This window comes from Macadamia integrifolia, chromosome 8, assembly GCF_013358625.1.
Source record: "Macadamia integrifolia cultivar HAES 741 chromosome 8, SCU_Mint_v3, whole genome shotgun sequence".
Classification (NCBI taxonomy): Eukaryota; Viridiplantae; Streptophyta; class Magnoliopsida; order Proteales; family Proteaceae; genus Macadamia; species Macadamia integrifolia.
The window spans coordinates 17039092-17052876 of record NC_056564.1 but is presented as its reverse complement, the minus strand read 5'-3'; the positions used below and the strand labels follow the sequence as shown (position 1 = coordinate 17052876).

General features: G+C 38.8%; 1 protein-coding gene across 1 annotated transcript in view; it reads left to right on the top strand.

The window, feature by feature from the left end:
- LOC122086758 (clustered mitochondria protein) overlaps window positions 1-13785 on the top strand; it is a 24105-nt gene extending 10320 nt beyond the window's left edge. Inside the window, exons 11-27 of the mRNA XM_042655729.1 lie at window positions 3109-3227; window positions 4409-4517; window positions 4609-4833; window positions 7010-7144; window positions 7223-7393; window positions 7552-7638; window positions 9051-9185; window positions 9827-9982; window positions 10068-10136; window positions 10468-10626; window positions 10751-10807; window positions 10999-11039; window positions 11702-11821; window positions 11901-12210; window positions 12320-12427; window positions 12533-12604; window positions 12836-13785. Coding sequence (XP_042511663.1) covers window positions 3109-3227; window positions 4409-4517; window positions 4609-4833; window positions 7010-7144; window positions 7223-7393; window positions 7552-7638; window positions 9051-9185; window positions 9827-9982; window positions 10068-10136; window positions 10468-10626; window positions 10751-10807; window positions 10999-11039; window positions 11702-11821; window positions 11901-12210; window positions 12320-12427; window positions 12533-12604; window positions 12836-13303 — 2541 coding nt within the window. The 3' untranslated portion in view covers window positions 13304-13785. The remainder of the gene's footprint in view (window positions 1-3108; window positions 3228-4408; window positions 4518-4608; window positions 4834-7009; window positions 7145-7222; window positions 7394-7551; window positions 7639-9050; window positions 9186-9826; window positions 9983-10067; window positions 10137-10467; window positions 10627-10750; window positions 10808-10998; window positions 11040-11701; window positions 11822-11900; window positions 12211-12319; window positions 12428-12532; window positions 12605-12835) is intronic.

Sequence of the window (13785 nt, the reverse complement as noted above, 5' to 3'; positions counted from 1 at the left end):
TGGGGTGGGGTGGGGTGACAGGGTTTAGAAACTTGCCTCTGTAGTTGAAACTTCAAATAGAGAGTAGTAACTACCAGGTAGTTGAAAGGTGAATAAAGTGACACAGTTCATTATAACATATCCAGATCTTGCATTCCCATAAGTTTGTGATCAAATACATGCAGTTCATGAATGATGTCTTAACTACTAGACAATTGTCTTTACACAATGTATGTGATGCTAATTCTTTCACTTGAACTCATTTGGAGTCTCAGATGACATCAAGTTTCTGTTGCAAATATTCTTGTTGACGGCATGGTGTCTGGTTAATATGTTAATGGTGGCGATCTAATTACCCAGTGGCTAGGATTTAAATAGCCAGCAAGCATCTAGAGCTGAAGGTCAAACAATGCCCGACATAGAGAAAAACCAGCAACCTGGCCGAGGGGTTTCAGATCTGATCCAAGTTCATATCAAATGGCCTAGAGAGAGAATATGGATCAAGGTCACAAAGTTTGGAGTTGATCCAAAGGCCAGATTTAGAGATTACAAAATTAGAAAGTTGCTGAAATTAGAAACTGAGATTGAATAACTACATAAATTTAGTGAAAATTAAGTAATAGCAAGTGAAAACCATATTAAAAACTCAGAACAGATTTAGTATCCAAATAGTACCGAACAGATTTAACAACTTGCTGGAAATATAAGTAAAGGGGGACAACAATGCTGTAAGCCTGTAACAGGACTTAAGATCATGCAGTATACTGCCGACAAACTGGGACTTGATGGACTAATAGAAGGCTATCTGCTGTAGAAATCCAGGTCTGAAACTAAGAGGAACTATGGCAACAGTACAATTGTTGTAGGATGTAGGCCCTTTTCTTTTATTTATTAGTCCATATCAATTACTAAAGTAGGAAACCCATATGTGTGGTAGGACCATAGGAGGAATCCCTCACAACCAAATCCCTAATATTTGTGCTTAGAGAATTGGCCCATTACAATCGTGCACCCAGAAATATTAAGCTCATGACCCATGCAACCCATTGGGCACTCAAATTAAGCCTAACTTAAACCAAACATGAACCATAGGTTCAGTTGGACCCTAAAAGCTAAACCTAGCCCAAAACAATGTGTCTTTACTTGAATTCTGCATCAGCTAATGATTGGGCTTTTAAACTGCACATGAAGTGTTCTTTTTTTTTGTTGGGGGGGGGGGGGCTTTTATCCATGTCTGATGAATTTTCTTTCTTCTCATTCTTGCACACATCTTTTTCCTATTTAGATAATACTGAAAGTTGTCTAAAAGGAGGGAGGGCGGGGAGCGAATAAAAATTGGCTAACCAAACTGGTGGTCACAGCTTAGCCCATCTTATCTAGTCAGCTGGAATACATCTGGTGGTTTTGGCATCTGGGCAGATGGTCCATGTGTAGCCTATGTCACCTTTTACGCATTTTGAATGTTTCAGGGCAAAAGAATTGAGGCTTGTGGCCAATTGAAGGACACTTTTGGAAAAGACATAAATTTAGTTGAAATCATGTGAAGAGACAAATAGGGATATATGTAGATATCATGCAGAACACTAGGTATTTTGCAAGACAGAAATTTAGAGAATGCTAAATTGCTAATTCAAGCATAAATAAACATCCAGCAGTGGCTGAAGTTATGATTTGCCATAATACTGTCAAGTTTACCTTGTATGTGCTGTTGTATGGCCAGTAATATGAATGCATCAATATTGAAGTGAGGATGCAGTATTTCTCACAAGCTGGCTAATGTAGGGATGGATTGGACCACCAAACCAGACCCAAGACTGCAGGATTTTATAAACCAGAGAACAACCAATAATCACCCAAAATTAGGCAGCAAACAACAGTCCAGAAGTAAGAGAAACAATCCTTGTAGACCAGAATTTTCAAACCCAGAATTTGGAATTTCTGAAACAGAGATTACACCAAACAAATAGACTAACCAGCAGCAGGTATAGAGTACTAGATAAGCCACAATCAGAAACAAGTACCACAGGAGCAGGTAAGTCAAACCAGATCTGAAATTTGGGCAGAAACACAGTTGGCCAGAAGTATTTAACACCTCAGATCAGACAAACCCATGGTCTGATTGGTCCCAAATTAAGGTCAAACCTCCCTCTTAATAAACCCAACAATCAATCAAAAGGGGAGGGCCATCGGCTGGCTGGATCTTTAGAACAATATAGGGGCAGCAGGAGAGAAACTTGAGATTTCCAGAATCAGAAATCAAAAGCAGTTCAGATCCCTTACCTTGTTTGAAGAACCTTGTAATTAACTTTGAAAAGAAAGAAAGAATAGTTGAAGAGATCTCTTGGACTTCACGCCGCAAAGAGTCAATTTGATCAAACACCAATTCCTTCAGCCTTGATCAAACACAAGACAACTCTTCATGAAGAAGACAATAACAACAACCATTAATTTTTTTTTTATCAAAATCATTCTAGGCTTCTAGGAGCTTCCTCTTCTTTATTTATAATGTTAATGGAGGAGGGAATTACAAAATAGAAGGTTCCTCAAAAAGGAAACCAAATATTCTCCTAATACAATAGTTACTAAAAACTGAAATTAGAAACTAGTTGAAAAAGGAAACTAACTACTAATGACTTGACTCAATTAATAACTTGACTCCTAAGGAAACAAATATAACTCAAATCAAACCCAACTAAAAAGGAAACTAATGAAAATGGAAACTAACTAGTAATCCCGTACTCAATCTTAGAGCCCCCCTTTTAGACCCATAAAAGTGGTCTATTACACTCAAAACACATGGGATCAACGGCCTAACATGTATGGAACCCAACCCTAGGCTTATTCCTAATAAAACAAGCCTATTTTGGTAATTAATCTGCATCACCGGCTTTTGGAAGCTTAATACAACACCCACTTTCTTCTTTTGGATGGATTTTTTTTGATTGAACTGGGGATCGTCTTCTAAATTTAATGTTTCTTTAGTAAGGAACTTGATGTGTTTCCAATAATCATAAAACTTTTCTTCCTGTACTATTCTTTATGTTGTTTTCCTTTTTATAATGGTTAACCTTTATGCTTCCCCTTAGGTACTATTTTCCTTGTTATAATGTTAAGCTTATGCTTCCTTAGGTACTAGAAGCTGCTAAACGCCTTCATTTGAAGGAACATATGGTTCTTGATGGATCTGGAAATGTTGTCAAACTAGCTGCTCCTGTGGAGTGCAAGGGCATTGTTGGTAGTGATGATAGGTAACCGCTAATTTCACCCTTTTTTTCATTTGTGATATGCTTCTGGTTGTGTGTGGTGATGTGAATATCCTAAGCTTGACAACTAACATGATCTTAAGTAGAGTTGAATGGTGGAACAAAATTCATGTAGCCGACCCCATTCAATTGGCACTTGGGAAAAGGCATAGTTGAGTTGAGTTGAATTGCTGGTTATGCATGGAAATTTTTTTGGGCTGTGTTTTTTTTTTTCAAAAGAAAAATGGTCCCAACCTACTTACTAAGAGTGAAGTGCAATTTTGAAATTGAAAATTTGGGATGTTTTAATGTCACTGCAGTGACATTCTGTCTCTGTTTCCTATTGCTGCTATGTGGACTAATAATTTCGTCATTTTGACTGTTGGACGGGTGGTGAATGGATATCCTGATACGCCAGTGTCAAATTTAGTGTTTATATCAGTCATGTATGGCGCTTTTTTGTTTTTTCAATTGTTCCTGTCATTCTAATATAATTTACTTGGGTTGAATCTCATCATGTGATTATATGATGATGTGTACAGCATGTCTGGTTAATTTGAGTGCCAATAGATATCCATGTGGCAGATAAACTAACATAGCCGGTAGGGCTTTCGGTTGTATTATAGTCTGACATATGCTCTTTGCAAAAATGTTAAAAACAAGATATGAGTTAATTCCTGCATTTATGCGACTATAACTTGCCATTGATGAATTTCCATTCATATTAAGTTCACTCTGCTAGTTGCCTGGTAGCTAAAATTTTCCCGCGCTGCACGATTTTATCAACCAATAAGGAACTATAATGGGCACATAATTTGGCTATGAGGAATAGATTAATTCTTATCATCAAACCTTCTGTTTTGTAATATTCATATATTCTGGTAAGGTTGGAAAAGAAAATATCCTTAAAGATTAGAACAGTTTCCTGAAAGTAAAACATCTTGAAGTACCCTATTCATTAGAAAAATTTCCCCACCTAGCCTATATATGATACCTAATGAAGGTTCTAAGCAGTGGTTAATGTAAATTGTGAAAGACTTACTTTGTGCATGATCTGATCTTTCTTGCTATTGAGTTTAACCAGCATCAGCCTCATTCTTACCTTGTACATTGAAATATGTTATTCTTTACTAGCAATTCTTACTCCTCTTCCTTTCTCCCCAACCGATCGAAATAATTTTTTTTAGGCATTACCTTTTGGATCTGATGAGAGTAACGCCTCGGGATGCAAATTATACTGGGCCTGGATCTCGATTTTGTGTGTTGAGGCCTGAACTTGTTGCTTCCTTTTGCCAGGTGATTTGAAAATTTATTCACATGTTAATAATATTTGAGACCAGATTCTTATGTTCCCTTTCTAATCTTAGCATGGCTTAATCTAAGCAAGGCTGAAGCTGCAGAGAAGTCAAAAGGTAGATCCAAAACTGATGTTGAGTCCCCTGCAACCACTGATTCTCCATCTGTAAATGGTGGTGTTGGGGTGAGCACTGAGGCAGATGCTGCAGCTTCAGGCTTTCAGGCTCGGATCCCTGCAGACAGTGATTCTCCTGCTATTAACGGTGTTGGTTTGGAGGCAAGCACAGAAGCAGATGCGGCACCTTCCAACTCTCAGGTAAAGATTCTGTTTGTGATACTGATCTAGTTTCACGCCGGGTACGTTAGGATTTGTTTTTTCTTGTAATTTTCTTCCATTAATTTTATTCATGATGATAAAGCCGTAGGAAAAGAATTCTGGAGTCGGATTCAAACTCTACTTCAATTTTAGAGTTGGAGTCAAATTTAGTTTCAGTTCTTGTTTTTGAATAAGAATCTTTTTTATCCTTTTTTTTATGCACATTTACACCCAACAATTTTGAGTTGGAATGGAATGAAATTATCGTTGATATTGCTGCTAAGAGCTTTGAGTGCGCAAGTACTTCTATTCTACTTCTTCTCCCCTGATCTTCTCTTCTCAGGTTTGATTCATGTTCTTCCACCTTTACTTCTTCTGACCTTCTTTCTCTCTTGCCATGCTTTTGTAACTCTGTTTCAGCGTTAATGAGGTTCAACCATAGAGATAATCACTCTCTCTCAGTGGTTATCTTTTCAGCCTCAAACTCTGGGGCTTGAATCCTCCTCTTTAGGGTCCTACCCTTGAATTCGTCTCTGTTATGAGGTTGAGGTTGGAAACCAAATCTGGTCTTTGTCTTACTTCCAGGCTTAGTTCTGCACTCGATCTTTGCTTTGTTGTGGACTAATATGAGTGTTAATTGGTTGGATTCAGTAACCCATCAACTCACCTTCACCAAGATTTTCTTATCAGTTGGGGATCTAATGTTAAGAGTTCATGTGCCAGAAGCATGACTGGTTTACCGCTAGGTCTCTACCTTTTCGAGAGGTAGGAGGAGACTTCTTTTGTGTTCTACTACATATAAGGCCCAATTTTTTTTTTAAAATTATTATTTATTTATTTATTAAAATTTTTTTTTTTGAGAATTGCGTTACATCTCTAGTACTGATCTCTTTTATAAAATCCATTCCTGAGAACTAATTTGAGAAAAGCCCTTCCTTAATCTGTTTCTGTTAAACTCACTATTGCTTTCTGAAATGCCAGTTGCGTTTCTCAACCAAAATGGTTCTAAACCACTCTAGAAATTACGAATTACCACTACACTCGTAGTCTGAGTTATTCAGCATTCTTGTGGGCCCGTGGCGACCCAAAGTTGGGTGCATGTTTGCCTCATTCCTCTTTTCACCCACAATACGGCAGTATCTATATTTAAAAAATTGTGTTTTTTTCAATAATTTGCCCTCCCAGACCCTGCAGTTGTGGATGCCTTGTGCACTGGGATGCTCTTTTTTTCTGGTTAAAAAAAAAAAAAATTTACATGACCTCTTATTCCTTCTCTCTTATACTGTCCTTTCACTGCCATTTGCTCTGTAATTGCTCCTTGCCGCCCCTCGTGCATGTGGCCCTTGCTATAGTCCTTGAAATGCACAATTCCCTGGAAATGGTGGTCTCATAGACGGTGTGAGGAATTCCCTTTTCCGAAGGATGAACATGACATAATACTCCGACTATGGATATTAATAGAACCATAGTGGTTATTCTGGTCTCATGGATGGTCCGAGCCATTCCCAGTTACAACTTACACTGGATAAACATACCAATAGATCCCCTTTCTGTCAATTCATTCTGATGAAATCTAGGGGCTCATGGTATGGGAAAGATAGAAGGTGCCTTTGTGAATGTTTTAGTGAAACTTCAAGAAGGGTGAGGTCCGGAATGAAGTTGCTGGATGTAAATCTCTGGTGTATGGTTCTGTATGAGTAGGGCATTCCAATGTCCTGGATCTTTCTGCATTAGGCTCAGTTACAAGTGTGGTAGAGTATAGTAGTGTAATGTACCTGGTATATGGTATGACCCCATGCATCACTCTGTATGTAAACATTCTACACAAACCCAATCAAAACATTAGAGAAGGCATTTAGTCTTATATAATAATAGAAAAACACCAAGGCGTTCAATGCAACAAGGTGGTGGAACGCGTAGGCCCCCAAAAAATCCTTGTCGCCTAGGCTGCACCTGGGTGATGCTTTGACAACTATGGTTCTTAGCCTTTCTTATTACTTTATTAGTCTTTTAATCACTGCAATGTTATTATGAAATTATGTATGTGTTCTTGCTTTGTTTATCATGTTTGAAACACGAGCATGTGCTTTATCTCACAAATGTAATGAATCAGGTTGTGGCTTTGTACTCCACTGTTGGCTCTTAAATTAAGTTGCTTGTGTATTGTTTTCCATAGAGTACAAAAGGTAAAGAGGACATTAAGGCTGCCAAAGACTGCAATTCTTCACCTGCTGAGGGTGGTGCATTATGTGAGGAAGTACTTTTAAATCCTAATGTATTCACTGAGTTTAAGTTGGCTGGAACTCAAGAGGTGAGTCTTCAAAACTTCTCTCTAGGTTCATAGTGACTCTTACTTTATTCTAATATTTTGCATCTCTCTGTTCATCAGGAGACAACTGCAGATGAAGAAAATGTGAGGAAGGTTGGTTTGTATCTTACAGATGTTGTGCTCCCCAAGTTTGTACAAGATCTTTGCACACTTGAGGTTTCACCCATGGATGGCCAGACTTTGACAGAAGCACTCCATGCTCATGGAATCAATGTCCGGTATATTGGAAAAGTAAGAATATCTGAACATGGTGTCTGTAGACAATCTATTTCACATTGGAATTGTTTTCTCTTTCTCTCACTTTATACTATAGAAAGATATTGAGTGATAATATGATATTATCTATAAAAAAGATCTCGTCTTTCCTCTCATTATTTATATTTTTCCAGGTGGCTAATGTGACCAAACATTTACCACATATATGGGATCTCTGTGTTAGTGAGGTCATTGTTAGATCTGCAAAACATATTGTCAAGGTGATCAGCTTGACCTACTCTTACATCTTATTTTATATTTGTTTTTATTTATATTTTTTAGCCAGTGTTGATGTATTGGATTGAATTTTTACTGATACTTGTTTATTTGACTTCTGAAGTAAAAAAAGCTAAAAATAAAATATAGACATTCTGAATTAGAGATATCCAGCTTTTGTCTCAATTTGAACTTCCACCCTCTTCAGTTAACAGTAATTTATTTAACTATATCTAGGGCCCTTACATGGAGTCTTCTGGGACACTATTACATGGAGGCACTTCGATAGTGTCCCGGAAGACTGCATTACCCATCAAGACACCGTTAATGCTCTACATGTGGACAAGACAAAAACTCCCTTGGTGGTAGTGAGGAGATTGTGAAATCTGCATTCTGGTTTCTGATGCTGGACCCTATATGATTCTCTTCCGGGACACTATTACATGGAGGCACTTCGAGTATAGTGTCTCGGAAGACTGCATTACCCATCAAGACACCCTTAACGCTCTACATGTGGACAAGAAAAATACTCCTTGGTGATAGCGAGGAGATTGTGAAATCTGCATTCTGGTTTCTGATGCTGGACCCCAGATGATTCTCTTCTTATCTGAGCCTGCCATTTCTTTCTTTTTTTGTATTGCGAGTTCTTATAGTATGTAGTACTCCTCTTTCTCTGTCATGGTTTAGAAACTACTGCTAGGGCTGCGACTTTGGTTTTGGTTGGACAGTGCCCCCGGGGGGGGGGGGATCAGCATAAGTGCCAACTTAACCAAGCAAAAGCTGCTGTTGGATCAGTTCTGGTTCAGGTTAACTAACCAAACTTGCTCCGTGTGCGCTACATTTCTTGCTTTCTTTGAAGCTACATTTGTATTTGTAGCTGTATAAGATTGCTTTGCTACAAACATGTACATCTCTCTGACTACATAGACTTGTAAATGAAGCTGCATTAGATATTTGAGAATTGGTAGATGAAAATCTTGCCTACCACTGGAGTTGAGTTCCAAGCATATTTTTAATAGTGCTTATTATGGTGTTGCCAGATTATAATTTTGTTGCATTTGTGTCACTTCAAGCTTTGGCATTTCAACTTTTTGCGGTACATTCTGCACAGGTCATCATCTAAGAAATTTTATGCTATAATATTTTTTTCTGGCTAAGGAAGTCACCTTGCACCTGTCAAAAATAATTTTGGTCGAGGCACTATGAACTGAATAAACATGTGTCATATATGTCATTGTAGTTTTATCACTGATGAAGAAGAGTCTTTTATCTTTTGTGGACTCACACTTTGGAAGTACATTGGTGCAAAGTATGATTTTGAGACTTTCACCCTATATGGAGGGAGCAAAACCGGAATTTCATATTTATTGTAACGATAGATGACTAATATATTTATTTTCATTTCGTGGCCATGCAGGATATTTTGCGGGAATCTCAAGATCACGATCTTGGACCAGCAATCTCACACTTCTTAAATTGTTTCTTTGGTCACAGTCAACCTGGAGGGAAAAAAGGTTGTGCTAACAGTATGCCGTCCAAAACTCAAAAGAAGGTATGTCAAAGGTCTGACGTTACCTTTGTTTTCTTTTGTCGTTCCATATATGTGGTTATGGGTAGATTATTGAGTTGTCATTCCATTTCATTGTTTTACATCTCATTTTTACTGCGTGATGATAAATTGAGTGTCAGATGTTCTGAGAAGGTTTTTCTGTTTTAGTTGCTGGTTTCCTTGAGCAATTTGATATATACATATGTTAGCATAAACATATGAATATATGCTGAATAGTCTTTCTTAGGATGGGGCTGACTCTCTTGTCTTGTCTTGTACTAGTGCATAGCGTTAGTGGAAAGAAATCCTGCCAGTAGTTCATTTAGATTCAGGATTTGAGGGGAAAAAAGCTTACTCAGGAACGTTTTGCTCTAGAAAAATCAGCAATTCTACGAAATGCAAGGACACATGTTCTGAATTTGTTTACCGCTGTTTTTGATGGAAAGTATTGGTGATGACGTGATGTTAGTAGCATATTTTCTAATTTTTGGACATAGATCCAATATTATATGATGATTAGTGCAAGGTTGTGCTGTCTATATATTGGTCACTGTTCCTTCCTCCTTCCCCTCCTTCCCACCTCCCCTCTTCCATAGTTTATTAATATTGTTCTAGTGGTTAACCTTTGGCTATAACCTTATTAGGACCAAGGAAGCCACCAAGCTTCAGGCAACTCATCTAGGGGGCAAGCAAGGTTGAAAAGTGGAGCATTTGCAGGAAAAAACCAATCTCCATATTTGCATATTAACTCAGATGGTCTATGGACTGACATTCAGGAGTTTGCAAAATTTAAGTATCAGGTATCATCAAGCAGGATGCAGTCATCATCTGAATCATCTATTCATGCCTTATGCTATCTTTTTAATAAAATTTTTGTTCATGTAGTTTGAATTGCCAGAGGATGCAAGATTGTGCGTGAAAAAAGTCTCAGTTTTTCGCAACCTGTGCCAAAAGGTGAGTTTAATTTCCTCATGCCAGCAGGACTGTCTTACTGTCATCTGATACTATACTCTGCCAATATGTAATGAAGTGAACACTTGATCTTTGGCATTGATTTGCTCCTCCCCTCCACACTCACCTCTCCTCCCTCCACCAAAAGAAAAGAAAAAAAAAAAATTATTATTTTCTGTCTTCTAGATATATGCCAACATTAGTTTCAAAGTATAGCCTAAACGGGTGGGCAAAACAATTGCAGTTTGCAAATGATTGAGATTGTTTCTATTATGTTTAGCTTTAGTGCTGTAATATGTTCTGTATTGACCTTGAACTTGATCTTCCTAAACAGGTCGGCATAACAATTGCAGCTCGCATATATGATCTTGATTCAGCCACACCCTTTCAAGCATCAGATATCTTGAATCTCCAACCTGTAGTAAAGCATTCGGTTCCAGTATGTTCTGAAGCTAGGGATCTTGTGGAAACAGGAAAGATCCGATTGGCTGAGGTGTGCAATGTGCTTCACATTAGTCAGCCTAAACGTATCTGAAATTTGAACTGCATGTATTTGTCAAATAAATAGAAGACATATAAACCTGCTACTAAGCAATTTCACCTTTTTTGTTTTCCAGGGATTGCTTTCTGAAGCTTTCACATTATTTTCTGAAGCATTTTCTATACTTCAGCAAGTACGATCTTTCCCATTTATATGCGCTACATTCCCCCCCCCCCCTTTTTTTTTTGTTAGGATCCAAGCATAGTAGAACATCATGACCTCTTAATTTTGAGGTGTTGGTCTTTTCTGATTGAACAACCCTCGTTGGGGTTATCCTGCTTGCCCTTGATTTTGAGTTTTGATGTGTGTTCTCATCGGTTGCAGGTTACTGGTCCCATGCATCGAGAGGTGGCTAACTGCTGTCGGTAATATTCATTACCTCAAGCATTAAGCAGCTCTTTCCTCCTCAATCTCAATTTGCTTTCTTTGTTAAGATGTAACTTAATGACTGAACCATGTGATGAAATATTAATGATTGAACCATGTAATGAAATAGAAGTGTGGTACCGATTTAAACTGTCTATGTTAAATTTCTAAAGCACCAAATGTTTGGGCTTTGGAGTGTCATTGGATTACAAAAGAATACGGGGGCTGGGGTGTTGAATGCATGGACATATTAGCAAAGGGATGGTAGCAGGGATTTGAAAATTGGACAGGATCAGCCGAGGCCGATTCAGATCAGTCCGATCCCAATTGAATCGGTAGGATAGATCATCTTCTGGCCAGTTCTGGGGGTCTCCAGACTGATTCTGGCCAATTACAATCCGGATCCTGACCTGGGTTTTCAAATCCTGGATCCGAGTCCTATTTACATACTGCAAGGAGGATAGTTTATATTGTCTAATTGGTAATTAGAGGGTGTGCATTTAAAGAACACGCAAAAAGAGGGATGGGTAGGAAGAGAGAGTGAAGGCTTCTGGTAGAGTTTCTGATACCATGGCCTTTGAAAGTTTAATCAAACGTAAATGGTGTTGAAAGATTTTACATTCAAAAGGTTGGTCCTGATGTTCTGTGTTTAAATTTTCAGGTACCTTGCAATGGTTCTTTATCATGCTGGAGACATGGCAGGAGCCATCATGCAGCAGCATAAAGAGCTTATTATTAACGAGCGCTGCCTTGGTTTGGATCACCCTGATACAGCTCACAGGCACTACTGTTTACCATTTTATTCTGTTCCTTTTTTGATTGCTCAGTGGCTTACTCGATCCATAATTGCCTGACTGCAGCTACGGCAACATGGCTCTCTTCTACCATGGCCTCAACCAAACGGAGCTTGCTCTGAGGCACATGTCCCGAACATTGCTCTTGCTAAGTTTATCCTGTGGCCCAGACCATCCTGATGTTGCCGCTACTTTCATAAATGTTGCAATGATGTACCAGGACATTGGAAAGATGAATATAGCTCTTCGTTATTTGCAAGAAGCTCTAAAAAAGAATGAGCGGCTTCTAGGCGAGGAACACATTCAAACTGCTGTGTGCTACCATGCTCTTGCCATTGCATTCAACTGTATGGGTGCCTACAAACTGTCACTCCAGGCATGTATCATGTCCTTATTACTGTATTGGGGGTGTATCAGGTGGGCTTTATTTATGAAACCAGAAAAATAATGTTTTATTTTGGTGAAACAATCCTTTGGTGTGACAGCATGAAAAGAAGACACATGATATACTTGTTAAGCAACTAGGGGAGGAAGATTCGAGGACACGTGACTCGCAGAACTGGATAAATAACTTTAAAATGCGTGAACTTCAGGTAAATGCTGGTTATTGTAACGGGTGTTGGAACGGAAGTGCTTGGGCATGATAATTTCCCACTAATGTTATTGGACTTTGATCTGGTGGAGCTTTCTTCTGGTAGGTTAATGCGCAGAAACAGAAAGGGCAAGCAGTGAATGCAGCCTCCGCGCAGAAGGCTCTTGATATCTTGAAGGTATTTCTGCAACATTTTAATGAAGTGTTGGGTTAAATTTTTTTGTTAAACCTCATTTGGGGAAAGCAGCCCATATAGATAATCCCAAAAGCATAAGAACTTACCATTTACTCCATCCCTTGATGCATTCTTACCTGAATATCTTTGAACTCATCCAAATGATATTATTTTCTTGACCTCCCTTTCTATCTGGTATTGATCCAGGGTACCTTCTAATATTTTCAATGACAGGCCCATCCTGACCTCATACAGGCATTCCAGTCTGCTACCACAGTGGGGTCTGGAAATGCTGGTGCACCAGTGAATAAATCCCGTAGTGCAGCAATTATTGGGGAGAACCTTCCTCGAGGAAGAGGAGTTGATGAGCGAGCTGCCCGCGCAGCTGCAGAGGTGAGGAAGAAAGCTGCTGCTAGGGGACTCATTGTGCGTCCGCATGGTGTCCCTGTACAAGCTTTGCCACCACTCACACAACTCCTCAACATCATGAACTCAGGGATGACCCCTGAAGTTCCAAACAGTGGACAATCAAAAGAGCCAAAGCCAGAAGTTGATAACCCCAAGGAAAATGGTCGAGGAGATGCTGTAGAAAATGGCCCCATTGCTGTCCAACAAGAAGAAGGTTCTCCAATTGGATTGGGCACGGGGTTAGCTGCATTGGATTCCAAGAAGCAGAAGACAAAACCCAAAGATACAACTTGAAATTTGTTTAGTCTGATTGCACGACAAGCATCCTAGTCCAAGTTTTGGTTCGATAGGTGAGTTGGGTATTTATTCTGCCATTTTTTTGCATACAGCTACCATTCGTCGTTGAATTGAGCAGTAATCTCCCGGTGTTTCACTATTGCATTTTGTATGGAAAGATGTCCATGTCAATCTTGTATTTCGTATCTCTTTATGATCTTTACCCTAAAGTTCAAATGCTTTGGGTCCAAAAGGGATCCTGTCAATTTCCACTGCAAGAAGGTAAATTGTTGCTTGCATAGGTGGAAGTTTATCAATAATCTCCATCCAGCTAGTATTCCTAGTTATAGTTGTATGCCTTACCACCTGTCATTGCTTGACAAATAAATCACAATCTTTAATAGAATTTGAATTCAGTAAAGGGGTCTTCTCTTTCAACCTATTTATTTGGGAACAATTACTAATGTTTAAAGGAGATACACCTTTGATGTTATTTATTC